The sequence below is a fragment of the Solea solea genome, chromosome 10 (genome assembly GCF_958295425.1).
Source record: "Solea solea chromosome 10, fSolSol10.1, whole genome shotgun sequence".
Classification (NCBI taxonomy): domain Eukaryota; kingdom Metazoa; phylum Chordata; class Actinopteri; order Pleuronectiformes; family Soleidae; genus Solea; species Solea solea.
The window spans coordinates 11,856,669-11,871,803 of record NC_081143.1 but is presented as its reverse complement, the minus strand read 5'-3'; the positions used below and the strand labels follow the sequence as shown (position 1 = coordinate 11,871,803).

General features: G+C 39.3%; 1 protein-coding gene across 2 annotated transcripts in view; it reads right to left on the bottom strand.

Annotated features, from left to right (window-relative positions):
• The window catches only part of neurl1aa (neuralized E3 ubiquitin protein ligase 1Aa), a 66,307-nt gene that overhangs the window by 22,889 nt on the left and 28,283 nt on the right, over positions 1-15,135 (bottom strand). For both annotated transcript variants that reach the window (XM_058641295.1, XM_058641298.1), the window contains exons 2-3: positions 6,623-6,873; positions 5,648-5,969 (exon numbers count right to left, since the gene is read on the bottom strand). In XM_058641295.1, the coding sequence (XP_058497278.1) occupies positions 5,648-5,969; positions 6,623-6,873 (573 nt within the window). The remainder of the gene's footprint in view (positions 1-5,647; positions 5,970-6,622; positions 6,874-15,135) is intronic.

The window sequence follows — 15,135 nt, the reverse complement described above, 5'->3', positions numbered from 1 at the left end:
ACCCAATAATATAAAACCATTTTCTGACCATGCCACAAGGAGCACTGCTAAAGCAAATGGTTCTAAGGAGAGGGTCTGATCCATGTGATGCTGTGCTGCTTCAAGGCTAAACTCAGTATGGGATGTAAACATGAACATAAGTGAAATGAAAAAACACACACACACACACACACACTACAGTAAACTACACATAAATCTATGTTACCTCTGGTTTACCCCCATTAAAACGATCTGTTCAATTTCAACTGTCGTTACGGTTCGAAATGGAATTATTGAGCTAATATCTCTTATCTGTGTCTTTGAAGAGGAAATGAGTGTACTGAAGTATCCAGCCAAGGTACGGTCATTTAAAACTGATTCCACCTCATGCCAAATCATACAAATTTGGTTTGTTGGTCTTAGCATTTGGAGCTCTTTAAGCAACAGCCATCATAAATGATGTGAAGAAAACTTAAGCCAGGAAACACAGAGGTTACGACATGTGCTGGGCTTGATTCGGGTTCAGCTCTTTACGACACAAGAAACAGTAGATTTCCTCCACAAGTGGAGAAATGTCAGATTTTCTGCTCTGTGTATTTTTGTTGGAGGGTCTGATCTCAGAATTTTCTAAGTGCTGCAAGTAAGTGGGAGGCTGAGTTCTGCCAAATCAAACACCAGAGCCAGACAAGTGCTCGCAATAATCAAATCATCGTCCATCTCTCTCTCTCTCTCTCCTCATTCCAAATTACTTGTTTGTTGAATTCCAGCAGTGGAGCCAGACCTCAGTGTGGAGAGAGTAAAATGGCATTCAGCCAGAAAAAGTGTTCCAGAATTATTATTTCATACAAAAGAATCCACACATACTTAACAACAAGTGCTTCTCGGATTTTACATACAGTACATGCTGGGAGTGACATCACCATAGCAATGCCAGTCAATAATAATGCTCTATTTTATTATCTTTTGCCCACATAAACAGTCGAGGTGTCATCAAGGCTGGACTAGCACAAAAAAATGGCCCTGGAATTGTTTCCCACCGTCATTGATGAGACAGTAATAGTTATTAGTTATTATTAATAGATATTAAAATGTTGACTCTGTCTATCAAGTGAAGTGTATGCACGTAAAGATCAGATCATTCCAAACATTTTTTGGTTTCGGTTCAAAATTTTGAAGCCAAAAAATAAGAAGCAAACTCAAGTTCCAAAGGTGCCAGTAAGTAACACAGGTGACAAAGTGTTTTCTGCTGCTCTGCTATTTCTCAATCCTTGTCCTCAAGACAGCTAAAGCAGGGAAACATCTAAAACATGCAGGTTACTGCGGGTGTCTACGACCAGGATTAAGAAACACTGATCTCGAGTAACAGCAAATCCTGTTGTGAAAACTCATTCTCTGGTTAAAAGCTCTCAGGTATTACCTGTATAAGCAGCCTCTCAGGACGCTGCAGTGTGTACAGTAAATGCAGTTTCCTGATGGAGTCAGCCTGGTTGAGGGATGTTAAAAGCCTCTAGGCGCTACAATCAGGCTCCATTCTCTTGCCCTTCAGGGAGGTCACACAGAGTCTTGATTAAAGCTCCACTGTGACTCATACAGTCTCTGTGGCTTCACAAGAGAAGCAGCAATTCCTCAGTTATTACTCAGTTACCCAGTTATCCTGATGTCAAGTTGAGTCCTGCTGTGTGTCTGTGTGTGTGTGTGTGTGTGTAGTAAGCCTGCCATAACTGTTTCTGTGAGTTTCCCTGTCCTTTTCTGAGGAGCTGAAACCAAGCCCAGATGGCGTTGGGACAAGCATCACACCCTGGATGATAAAGATAATAGTGATGATAATTGTTATTAATATTATTATAGATTATAGATTATAATATGTTGATGTGTGTATGTGTGACACCTACTGCACGTCTATCTTCCCCTGGACAAGGGTTTTTGTGGAGACTTTCCTCGGATTGTAAAGACCTTCAAGGCAAATTGTGTTTGTGATGTTGGGTTATATAAAGAAAAAATGCACCTGACTTGACACAGTTGCATGGTCACAGAACGCATTGTTCATTAAGACTTGCCTGCTCTGAAACACTAAAAAAAAACTTAACTTAACTTAATTAACTTAGCTTCATGAGCTGACCTTCAGGTGCCACCATTAAAACCAAGAAAAAGCAGAAAAGACAATCAAGGACCCGCTGTTTTTGTCATGGTGCACCAGAACGACAGTGAGTTTTCCTCTGCGCAGAGAGATACCATGGTACTGCAATAACCATGACATCCCCAGTGAATGCTCACTACTGTTACTGTTACTTCACAGTCTGGGTTAGGGTTACTAATCAAATACTAGCATTTCATTTTTGATATGACCGACTGAAATTTTACAGACACAAAATGTTGCATTATTGTAAGTAAATTTACCAAAAGCCAACGCAGATCACAGAGAGGGTCAAAAACGACTCTACACCCAGATTCCTTTGGGAATATGACTGTTATTCCAGCATCAGGAAACACCAAAAAAAAAAACAGGACAGAGGTGTGATCTCTAAATGTGAGTATTTAAAGAACTCAAAAGCCTTTCCAGCAACCCTGCCTGCTGCAGCTTTAAATGAGATGGCTGATGTACAATGAACATAATGCAACACCTGGAAGGAGAAGCATAGTAGTGATAACAGTATTTATGAATAGGCAGCATGCGCTGCTTTTGAAGGTGTGGGCATAACTGTGTGTGCAGCAGCTCTGAATGAAAACACCGAAGGCTCGCTGCTCATTTACATTAAGAAGAGGCTACACTCACACACACACACACTCACACTCACACATAAACTGTGCAAGATGTCTTAATCCACCAGGGAATTTCAATCTTCATGAAACCAGGATTATAGGCATAATGAATCATGTCAGTCACTGATGAAATGGAAAGAATACAGCACGCTGTAAATGAGATTAACACGAGAGGAGAAATAAAAGCAGCAGAGAAGGCTGAGGAGAAAGAACAGCACGTCGTCAGGGAGAGCGTGGCACGGGATATAAATCTAATTACTCGAGTGGGCCACGTTGAAAGCTTTAGAAGAACAAACAATAAACAGCAAAGTGGCTTTTTTTTTACTGAAATCACCACCACAAACAGGAAAACACAACATCATTAGGGCTGCGCCATGTGTCGCTTGAGCATCGCGATGTGCACATGTGCAATAGTCACATAAGCCCCTCCCCCTGTCCCTCACACACCACGCCGAAGATGAGCGATAAACAAGAGGGAGAGACTGTGGTCACGTTTTCCAAACACATAAACACGTGACAGAGGAGAAGACGTTGTACACATTACAGATATCATAACAGAAACAGAGACAGAATGAACCGAGCCAGAGGAAAGAAATGGAAATAATGTCTGTTTGTACATTTCATGTTGTTTCCGTGTGAATATTTAATGACTTCACAGACCCCCGCTGACTTTTCTTATTTATTTATTTTTTTTTAAAGCGCCCAAAAACCTTGAATCCTTGTGTGTTGGGATAACCCTGAGGTTTTCCATCCCCACACATGTCTATGTTAATTTTAGAGATATTCCTGACCAGTTACACGTTGATAAAATGACTGGACTTCTGGGCGTCATACGAGGCTCTTTGTGCAACAGTCTGCATGGTCTGTCATACAGAAATCATAGATGATGAATGACGCTATTGAACAATTAGAATCGAGTATTAAAAAGAAGCCGTGTAATAAGTCATGTTGATTAACATGTTTCAGTGCAGCGTATTCCCCACAAGCACTGGTGAATACTGAAGCGACCTTTCAAACACGTCATGAAGAAGCTCATTCATCCACAACACTGACAACAAGTCTCACAAAGGTTGTAACAGAGAGAATTAGGAAAGATGAATCAGTATTTTGTTATAGAATAAGACATTTGCACTTGATTGTACTAAATTATTGTACATTGCAATCGTGACTAATCGAAAAAAATAATCAAGTAATTAGTCGACCAAAATAATGGTTATAGTTGCAGCCCTAAAGAAGACGATAGAAATGACTTAAACTTAATTTTACCAAAGATATTAGCACTTTTTCAGAATTAAATTAAAATTATTTATATTTCTTAAAAATTGAACAAATGTAAAAAGTAAAAAAAAAATGCAGTATCTCACAATGTGAATAAAATAATAATAATAAAAAAAATAATAAAATAAATTCTGATCCACCCCCTTAACTGGATCAGCCCTGTATTTTCACGAGTTTATCCTCCACCACTCAGTCATTTTGGAGTAATCCTGCTAAAAGCCTGAAAGGTTATAACTAAATATTAAAATACTATATTAAAAAATAGGAAGCATGTAAAATGCTGCTACATAGTTTTTTATATCAGATATTAAACCATGAAGTGAATGATGAATTTAAAGCGTGACAAACAAACTGCTGAGACAAACCTGAAGAGAAGGTGAGCGAATGTGAAAAAAGGGGTTAATAAGGAAAATGAGCTGTTTGTTCCATAAAACGTCAGAACACTTTGAAAAATGTTGATCAGTGTTTCCCAAACCTCGAAATAATCATGTTGTTTTGTCCAGAAACCAAAATGACTTATTTTTAATGATTTCTTTGTTAAATGGGGCAAAGAAACCAGGGGGAAAAAAATCAGTGCTTAATCAGTTAATTATTGATTAATGGTTGTATCCCTCAACATAAATGTCCATAGTTGTCAACTGAAACTGACAAACACTCGACTCCTTCAATCAAAGCTGAAGTAAAGTTTCTAAATTGAAATAAATCAACCACTGAAAACACGACGACAACGGCGTCAATCAACACAGTGCACGATTACAATCAGATGAGTTATCTACACAAAATTTGACCCCAACTCTATTTATACAATAGCAGAGTGTGTGTGTGTGCGTGTGTGTATGCTAAGCTACCTAGCATCCCTTGATAATAGACTACCATGAGCTCCACATGCTGAACCAGACTCCTCTGTTAAATATTGCGATGTTAGACATTTCCCTGGTAATTGTTGGAGATTAACGCACATTTTTAGGATTTTTAAGTCTCTTTAACTGATCTACTGTTTGGTTCCCCTCTATATCCAACAGTTAGTTTTTTATACCTACATATGCTTTGAAATGACTACGACAAATATTCTATTCTGAAGTAGTACGGTTATCTGCAAAAAGTCTAGTATCGCACGTCCCTCAACGTCACCCGATAAGATCTATCCATGCTTAAATCTATGATATAAGAATATGTCTGGTGCTTTATCTCACTATGATACAGCCTTTTTCCCTTCAAGACCTTCACAATTACAGGCTTCAGTTTTTATGATTACAATTGAGCCAAGGTTTGTCATACCCTAATATAACTTGTTCAGATTATACCCAGGTTACTTGTTCAGATTATACCCAGGTTACTTGGTCAAGTTTGGCTTCAATTAATGTAATTTCATCTTGGAGTCACACCTGACAGAGACTTTTAAACTCTAAAGTCACAAAATAACGCATGTTAAGTTATGATGGCGGCAGCAGTGGATCAACAACTTAGCGAACACTTTGTCTCTATATCAGTACATCTCTCATGTTACTAACTGTTTTCCACAATCAAATTACTGTTAAACAAATGGCTTATCAGTACACATGGGGCCTCTGGGGGCCCAATCTCAAGGCGGTACCCCAATTAAAATGCTGCTCTGCAGTCTGACTCTTACCTAGCAGCTGCACTCCACGGGTCAGACCATACACATCGATCAGGGCCCACAGTGGGTCGGCCGTGCGCACTCCGCTGAAAAACAGCATGGGACTGGACTCATTTATGCGGTAGAAGACTCTTCCCTTCTTGTCGACCCAAAAGGCGATCACGCTGCCCTCGTTGGCAAACTCCTCAGGCAGGGCCTTAGCCCAGAAGCCACTCTGGGAAACCAGATCGGGGCAGGCGTACTTAGGCAGGTTGTCTGGGTTTATCCTCGACGGGTCTTTGGAGGTGAAGCCCAGGCGCAGAGCCCCGCTCCAGCAACACTGCTTTTTAGTAATCTGTGGAGAGGAGAGGAAGGTGGGTATGATTGGATTATGTCATAGAAGGTAGTGCAGATTATTATTTGACTAAATGGCTGTAAATCAACTCAACTTTTACTCCTAAAGTGACTCTATATGTTTTCCCTCTGACACAGAAAATATACTGGGGTCTAAATGATTAACATTTTAGAGACCGTTAGCCAGAAGATTCATTGATTATTAATTGATTGTTAAATTTATCTGCAACTATTTTGATATTTTGACCAGTTTGAGCGTTTTTTAATAAAAAAATGTTCAGCTTCTTTATTGTAAATATTTCCTGGTTTCTTTGCGCCACAAAAACAAAGAAACTATTAAAACAGAACAGAACTGAACAGATTGTGGACCAAGCAAGAAACTTCCTTGTCTACTGGTCTGTCCTCCATGTGAGGGTCACAGGGATTGCTGGTGCCAATCCCAGCTGACATAGTGTGAAAGGTGGGGTACGCACTGGACAGGTCACCAGTCCATCGCAGCGCTCACATAAAAAACAATTGACTCAAACCCTCACACCTATGGTCAATTGAGGGTGTCCAGTGTCCAACTAACCCCTGCATGTATTTGGACACTTTCAAACCTGACTGTGGGAAGAAAGCGCTGATATTTATCACGTTGCTAATTGAGTGAAATACCTTGAGGCGGACTTGCTCGTACAGTGCTACGGGCCTGTTGCTGAAGGTGATGGCGTTGCAGAAACTAGCCTGCCTCTTTACTGATTTTTGGGCAACGTCCATGACAATTTGGGAACCCCTGGCGTTTGGATGGAATAGAAGTGGGCTGATGGGAAGTGGCCTGCCGACACTGCCACACTGGATGGGCAGGCACCTCTTGGGTTTGTGGTGGCATCGGTGTGACGTGGACGGGAACGGGCCGCCCAGGGAGTCTGAGGCAGAGTAAGAAAAAACACAAAGAAAGATTAGTCTCACAAAATATGTCATTAGAAGAAGCAGGAGCACACACATTCCCATCAATCACAGTTTAGAGTTTTTTCAGATTTAATGAACAAAAATTGGACCAGCTATCAATGTGTAAACTCAGATTTTATGAGCAGTAATCAGCAATAATCCCATTCAGAATATGAAAATCATATCTCTGTCCAGGCTCAGACTGTGCTCTGTTGTTCTGTTGTTCTTCAAGTGTTGAGTACAGACTATGGCTGATGATATTTGTCAGAAATCAGGACAACAATAGCAAATGATTTGAACTTAAATGAACGTTTATTGAACAAAACTTATGGTCTGTTTCTCCAATCAGCATTTTGCTTCTCCATCACAACGCACTGAGCACAAAAACCTTTTAAAACCAAAAAAAATGACATACTCGACAATAATACTTATATACTAATATCAGAAACTGGAGTATCTATCCATATTGACATCAGTCCTGATTGCAATGGAATCAATGGCTTTACAAACGAAATCAAACTTTATAGTCCAAAGAATAAGACATTTTTTTTTTTTTTTTTTTTTTTTTTAAAAAGAGCAGAGCATGAAATACCAACACCCAAACAATCCTGTCACAAGTTCCCAACAAGACTTAATGTCCCATAAAATTGTGTCATGTGACTCATCCCCAAACCCGGCAGCTCTATGGCTGCCTGCCAACACTCAGGAGGATGAGCACAGGAGGGCGTGATCACCACATGCATGGTCAGTACGTTTCTGAATAGCGTTTGGGTTAAAGAAGAGGGGAGGGGCTTAGGGCTACAGCAGCTGCTAGAAAATAAATGGACTGTGGAAGCTTTTACAGATTTTCCAGAGCTTAGAAATGCCAGATTAAAATGACTGAATTAGTATTCTGCGGCCGAACTGAGCTGATACTCTGCCGCTTTGTTATATATTATCATTCACGCATGGGGAGATGATTTCCAGTAGTTTGGGTATTTGTGTTTAAAACATTCCAGGATTTTGTGGTGAAAGGGTTTATTTATATTATTTTGTTGAGCCTACTTTTGCTCTCTTGTTCGCTGATGCACATTTTCCACACCGACTTCTCACCTGGAAAAAACACTGAATAATGGCCAGTCTCAGGACCAATATTTATACAAAACAAATCACTAATTTGGGCAAACAGAACACTGGCTCCCATTGATCCGTCTGTCATAGCAGCCAGTGAAGATCTGGGCACAGAAATCTTCATGTGACACAGTTCACGTGATTTAAATACCATGGTTCACATGCACAGAAAATAAAGGTTCAAAATATAGGTTCAACAAGACCAACAACCATTCACTCTCACATTCACTCCTACAGTCCATATTTGGTTTTGGACTGTAGGAGGAAGGATTTGAACATGTGACCTCTGTGCTGTGAGGCAACAATGCTAGCCACTGCGCCCACCGTGTAGTCCTGAGGGACATTCAGCTGCATAATGAAACTTCATGAGACACACTGTACGTTTAAGTGATGAAATATTGTTGAATATTATCTCAGATTTATTGCTGCACCAAAATGTTTTAGTTGAAATCAGTCTTGGAAAAACATTTTTTGAGTGGAAATGACCACAATCACAATATCCTGTTGTGTGCTTGTTTCATAAATGAGGAACAATAAGAGTTCGAGAGCAATTACAAGGAAATGTCTTAGAGCAGACGTCCCATTTATACTGATTTGATATCATTATTGAAATATTTGCAATGGAAAGAATGACCTTCCCTATCAGGTTTCAGCAAGAGGAACGTAAGAAAGATCAGAACGTGTATTTCCCTGAAATGTCCTGCTTTTGTTTCTGCCATTTCTTTTTTACGTATGAAGGTAAAACTGCTGTTTTTCAGATTTTATTATATCACTTTTAACTACTGTTTTATTCATGACAAAAACTAAAGAGAGGTTTATTAGCGATGCACGCGTTTTCCCCTGCACAGCAGCAGATGTCATTTAGTTTCTTGTGTAGCGAGATGAGCATCATGTTGTGCAAACTCATGTCACAGCACACGAAGATAGAATTTTCCTTCATTGTGCAAAATAAATAAACATATAAGAATAATAGTTGCAGAGGAGTCAAGGAGGCAGCAGCCTATTCAGCCTGTGTTTGCCGATATCTGATGATACGTTTTAAAGCCAGTATCATGCGTCACGAGTGGGCGTTACTAACGTGCATCACTGTGATGAGCTCCTGTCACAGGAAACATTAGTTCTTTGATTTCTCCCTGTGTGATTTGCTGAGGTTGTGATGACACATGAGCAGAACCTCATGTTTATTCTTGAATTGCCTGTTAGTATCATACCACTCAGGTCTGCTGGGGTTGGTTTAACTCTTCAAATGGTTTAAAGATAACACAGAGAATCGTCATACATACTGTATACAGTCAATATTCACACACAAACAAACACATGAAAGCTAATACTGTGGCGCAGCAGATGTCCTGTGGAGACCTGATAAGAGCATACGGCCAGTCTTAGAAAACAGCATGCTCTGTGTTCTCTTCTTCTTTGTCTTCCCTTTTTTTTCCCCTCCTGTCTGTTTCTATCTAATAATGACCGTTCCAGTTTTACGCCCGTAAGCGTGTCTGGTTCAATCCGGCCAAAAACTAAGAGCCCGGTAGAGGCCTTTGTCTTAGGCAGAGCGGCAGGAGAGCAGTTGTTGAGAGCGAGGCACATGGTCCTGGGCAGCTTGGGCTGAATGCATTACCAGGCTCTAAAGAGGCGCAGCTGCTGTACATAGAAACAGCCAATGTGTGAATTCATGTTCCTTAGCAACCACTAGTATTTTAAGGTCTAGATCAGCACTATCTGTGGGTCTGAGCTCAGATACAACAGATGCCTTTTGTTTATTGTGACACATTCAAATATTTATAGTCTGCTTTGTTGCGTCTATACATGCACCAACTGTACTTTATTTATATATATATTCATAAAGAGCTTCTAATACATTTTGAACAACCAACTTAACTGCAACTATTATTTTCTCTCAATTCTTTTTCTGATTAAACACGTCCATAAAATGTTAAAAATGTTGACCGCTGTTTTTCAAACCTTAAAAATATGATTTATTTGTTAAATGGAGCATATTCACATTTCAGAAGCAGAAATCTATATATTATATAAAAAAAACATTGATTATCAAAATAGATTAATAACATAATGAAATATACTTTGAATGTACGTCAAAATAATCAACAACTTTCAATAAGAACAGTAACAAACAATGCTGGCTGTGAAGTTTACAGAGTGTCCGCATTATACTGTAATTACAAAGATATTAACATAAGCAGGCATGGATTTTATTAGGTGAGCCTTTTATTCAGTGGCTCTAATGGATTTTTGTTTGTTGTTTTTTAGTTTTCCTCCCGTGTGCTGAGCGTAGTCAGTGCTGATAATGGCTGCATTTACACTGCAAAGTCCCCCAGTTCTGATCTCTTCCCTCCATGTTGATTTGTATGTGGAAATAAATCAGATATGAATGTGATACATGCATTTACATCTACAGATCAGATATTCCCGACAGATCCTTCAAAGTAAGACAGTGGCAAAGGACGTAAACACATGATTACACTATCGACAATCATACGACGAGGGCTCATACCACTGGTTTCATGCTTCATTAAGCCTTTCGGGTGATCATTTCTAAATTTAATGATCATTTCCATTTTGGTCTATTAACCTGGGACACTTTTGAAAGAAACTGTGAGCAGGTTATAGGTAAACATATCGGAAGCAAAGAACTTTGAACTGTGCCTTTATTCCTTTAAAGGTAAATTGTGTAAAATGTATTAAAGAAGCAGAAGCTGAATAACTCTTACCTAACTCTTCCTGACCTTTGTTGACCTTTGTTGCCCAGACTTGGCTCCTGATATAAATGTATATCTATGTCATGAATAATCCATACAATGAGGTGCACTGCAGCGTCACAGCTGATCTAATTACTAATTACTGCAAATCATGCATCCATGTACTCTGTACCTGATGAGCACATGTTAGCATCATTCAGACAACGGCCTCTTAATAAGCCTGCGAGTGCACACAGCGGGTTAAAGGTCAAGGATATCTTCTTATGGACAAACAGTATCTCACACACACACACACATCACAATACACAGACCTGTGTGTGGCTACCACCTGTCATACCTCACTGAGCATCTCTGTGGAGCAGTAAGATAATCTCTCACCCTTTCATTTAGTTGACGGTGAGTGAGAGCTGAGCTGTGTGTGTGTGTGTGTGTGTGTGTGCCCTCTGTAGACTAGTGTTACTCCTGAACCATCAGCTAAGTGGTCGACTGTGCAAACAGGAGGATGAAGGACAAGCATTCAAATATTTGCTCTATATTAGGTTTAAGCAAATTCAATGAACAGGTTGTGGGGAAACAAGAACAAAAGCTAAGATTATACTGTGTGGACAAATATGGTGGGTGGTGTATTTTAAAGGGGTTTGTTTAAAGGTTTTATTGTTTGAAGAAGCAAACTCGCCAGCTGAAATTCACTTGTGGATATTGCTGACCCACTTCTGCATTATGTAGCTAATTTTAGCAACATGTGTGTGATGAGTCTTTAGCATTTAATCATAGCAGCCTATCACTGCTTATGGAGCAAAGGCAGTCGAATTACTGAACCACTTCCTCTGTTTGTTGCTACATGAAGCCTGGTGACGGCCTCACTTACTGTATCTTCTAACTATTGGAGATCATAAGTGTGACTCAAAATAAGACTTAGTGATATGGGAAAAAAATCTTATCAGGATATCATATTTTCTATAGAATTTGACATTGATGTATATCATGATATGAATATGCCTTACAAATAATATCGGCATATTCTTAAACTACAGTATATCCTAAAAAGAATGATATAGGAACACAAAGCTGCACACAGGTTGTTTCTCTGGACTCATGAAAAGTGTGTGCTTCTCAAAAGGAGAGTGACAATACACTGTTAATACTCTCCGAAATTAAATATCACACGCTTAAAACAAGATGCGAGTACACGGTGGAATGGCGCCTATTAAATGCTGGAAAGAAAATATTTTCATTACTTAAAATACATTCTAACATTTCACTTCAGATGATACCTGGTTTATTTCTTTCTTTGGCTTTTTAATGTTAAATGAAGGACGTTTATAGGTGTTTGAAACAATTCAATTGATTATAAATGTGGTCAAATAAGTGTTATTAAGTGACTTTCTTAAATATTTTGTCAATTCCATGTATCTCAATGCAACAGCCTTAAGATAGTTTCATGTCACCATTGATAAAATACAGATATATTGCCCAGCTCTAAATACTTACATGATGTGTGTTATTTAGACCTCATTGGTTCTCAGTGATCCAATCACCAAAGTTCAGGTGTCACCTTGTTGAGTAATAACAAATGTGTATCACATAGATGTACGTGTGATATACGATGGAATACATTGTGATAAACGTTCAACAGCAACAACTGACTATAGTTCAGTGCCACGCGTGGAAACTGCTGTCGCTTCAAGTTCTTCATTTGATTTTGCTCTCGGCAAATTCATGGATATCATACACGACAGTGCTCACAGGCCAGGGTCAGAGGTCACACATGAGCTGCATCATGTTTATATAGCAGTGAGTGGAAGATAAAACAATGTTGTTTTTGTGTGTGTGTGTGTGTGTGTGTGTGTGAAACCTGGTTCACTGACAGTAACTGTAGCTCTGTCTGATTCGGGCCGGTGTTACGTTTCCAGGAACTCATTACAGACTCATCACTCATGACGATGACGGTTACGAAATGGTTGCTAGGCAACCGTCATGACTAATCCGTCCCTTCAGAGTTGATGCATGGACAGATGACTCGTCGCCATGGTGATGGGTGCGTGGTGGCCAGGGCTTTCTGTCACGGTCACCAGCCACACAAGCATCAGGTGACCATGTTATTTAAAACGTGACATATGCTATTTGGTGGCTGGCTGCTTTTTGTTTAACTTTAATCAGACTCATCTTTTCCTTTTTTATTTACTTTATTTCACCCCACAAATTCTGTTCATGTTGGGGAGAGGGACAGCATATTGTTGACTCTTGAGTTTCATTTGTGTGAATCAAATGGTAAATGTAAATGGTTTATTTATAATCTCTTTGCTTTGCTTACACTACAGTTTTACTATTTACACTCATTCACTCACACTTTCATACTCACTCACACGTTTATCGCCGCAGCTGTCAGGAGCAACGTGTGTTGTTGTATCTATTGTCTTGACTCTCCCAGTCTGCATTAACACTGCGTGGTGTGAGTCACCCAATTGTGATTGATCATTCTCTTCATGGACAGGATTACACAACAATGATCAATAAGTAATAATAGTGTAGTGGCCACATACAGAGCAGCACAAGTGAAGGAGTGCAGAGGCCAAATGATGTGCAGGGGATATTGACTGAAAGCAGCTAAGATGCTACTCGTGGCTACAAGTCATTTTGTTGGTCATGTGGATTTGTTTTTGCCCATCATTTGATATCATGATGTTAATCAAATCAATATTTCTCTAAGGCTGGGCGATATGGCTTATAGATAATATCTGGATATTTTTAGCCAATATCCAAATACACAAGATGTTTGTGCTTCTCTCGCTCTAAAATAAATGATCTACAGTTTATGATATGTATTTCATACATGACCTGGTTTAATTGTTTGGCTTTTTAAAGTTAAATGAAGGACATTTACTTGTGTTAGAAACAATGACATTGCCTACAAATATGGTCAAATTCTGCTATTACAAATAATTAGGCTTAAAATAAGGGATTTTTGTCCATGTATTTTGGAATCAAAATATAATGTATTTAACAATATTACAATATCTAAAATCTAAAACCATATCTTTTCTCATGTTAAATGTAGATATATCCATATATGTGCCCAGCCCTACATGTAAAAGTCTGAGAGTGAAATACACGTTAATTAGAGGATAATTAGAGGTTTCAAGCTTCTTTATTAGGTACACCGGTTTATCTCAATGTAGGAATGTAGACATGGTCAACTTCAAACCAAACATCAAAATGATTTTTCAGACTCTAGGAATGTTTTTTTCTTTCTTTGTTTCGTTCCCTCTTTCTTTTTCTTTCTTTTAAATTTAGCCTTTACTAAAGAGAATCTGGAATCAAATCAGGGCGAAATTGTTATTATGCCAAACATGAAAAAAAGACATCAAGCAAACCAGATATAAACACTATTGGCATATTTCCACCAGCTCTACTCTTGCCACGCCACAGTTTAAGTAGTGTTTCCACTAGCATAGTACCTGGTACCAGGTACTATTTTTAGTACCTGCTCAGGCGAGGTTCCAAAAGCGTGCCGAGTAGGTAATATGCGATGATTGGTCAGACTGCCGGCCACTGACTGTAGATCACATACAACTACTTAACAATCCCAAAAAACGTAGGTTTATCTCCAACAACTACAGGAGTCTGGTGTAAAGTCACTAGTCACCGGTGTGTGTGTGTATGTCGCGTATAAAACAAAGTCACCGCAGTTTCACTCAGCCGTGCAGTGATGACTCCACCCACGTTAAATGGGTTCTTTTTTGTAGTGGAGATGCAACCTAATCGTGCCGAGGCACAATTAAACAAATATTAAACAAAACAACCAAAATACAATTAACAGACAGTTGAAGTGAAGTCCTAAACTGGTCAAGTAATACAGGGATTTTCACACACAATCATCTCCAGTGTTTACAGAGAATGAGTCAGAATAAGAAAAAAAAATCCATTGGGCAGCTGGGAGGAAATGCCTTGTTGATGCCAGAGGTCAGAGGAGAATGACCAGACATGTTTGAGATGATGGGAAAACAAGAGAAACTCATAACAACCATGTATGTATGCAGAACAGTAGCAGAAGACCACAACATGTGACGCTGCTGCCTGTACCCAATAAAGTGACCGATTTGGAGTCGAGTGAGCAATAAATATTAATAAATACAAATTAATGAAGGATTTTCCATCAAAGTCAGTGAGTTGTGGAGGCGTGGAGAACGGCCGATCACAGCAGTGCCCTATAATGGCACAGTCACATGGATCTCACTCAGTCATTTCCATGTTGCAAATGCATGACGCTTAAACACGGGGGGGGGAATACAGCCGAGGGGCGAGCTCTGTTGCTTCAGATCACATGGTGTGTGCATGCATCCCTGCCACTGCTAAACAACGAAATACATCTGATTATTTAATCATGAATCATTGTTATTCTGCCTCAGTTTGGTC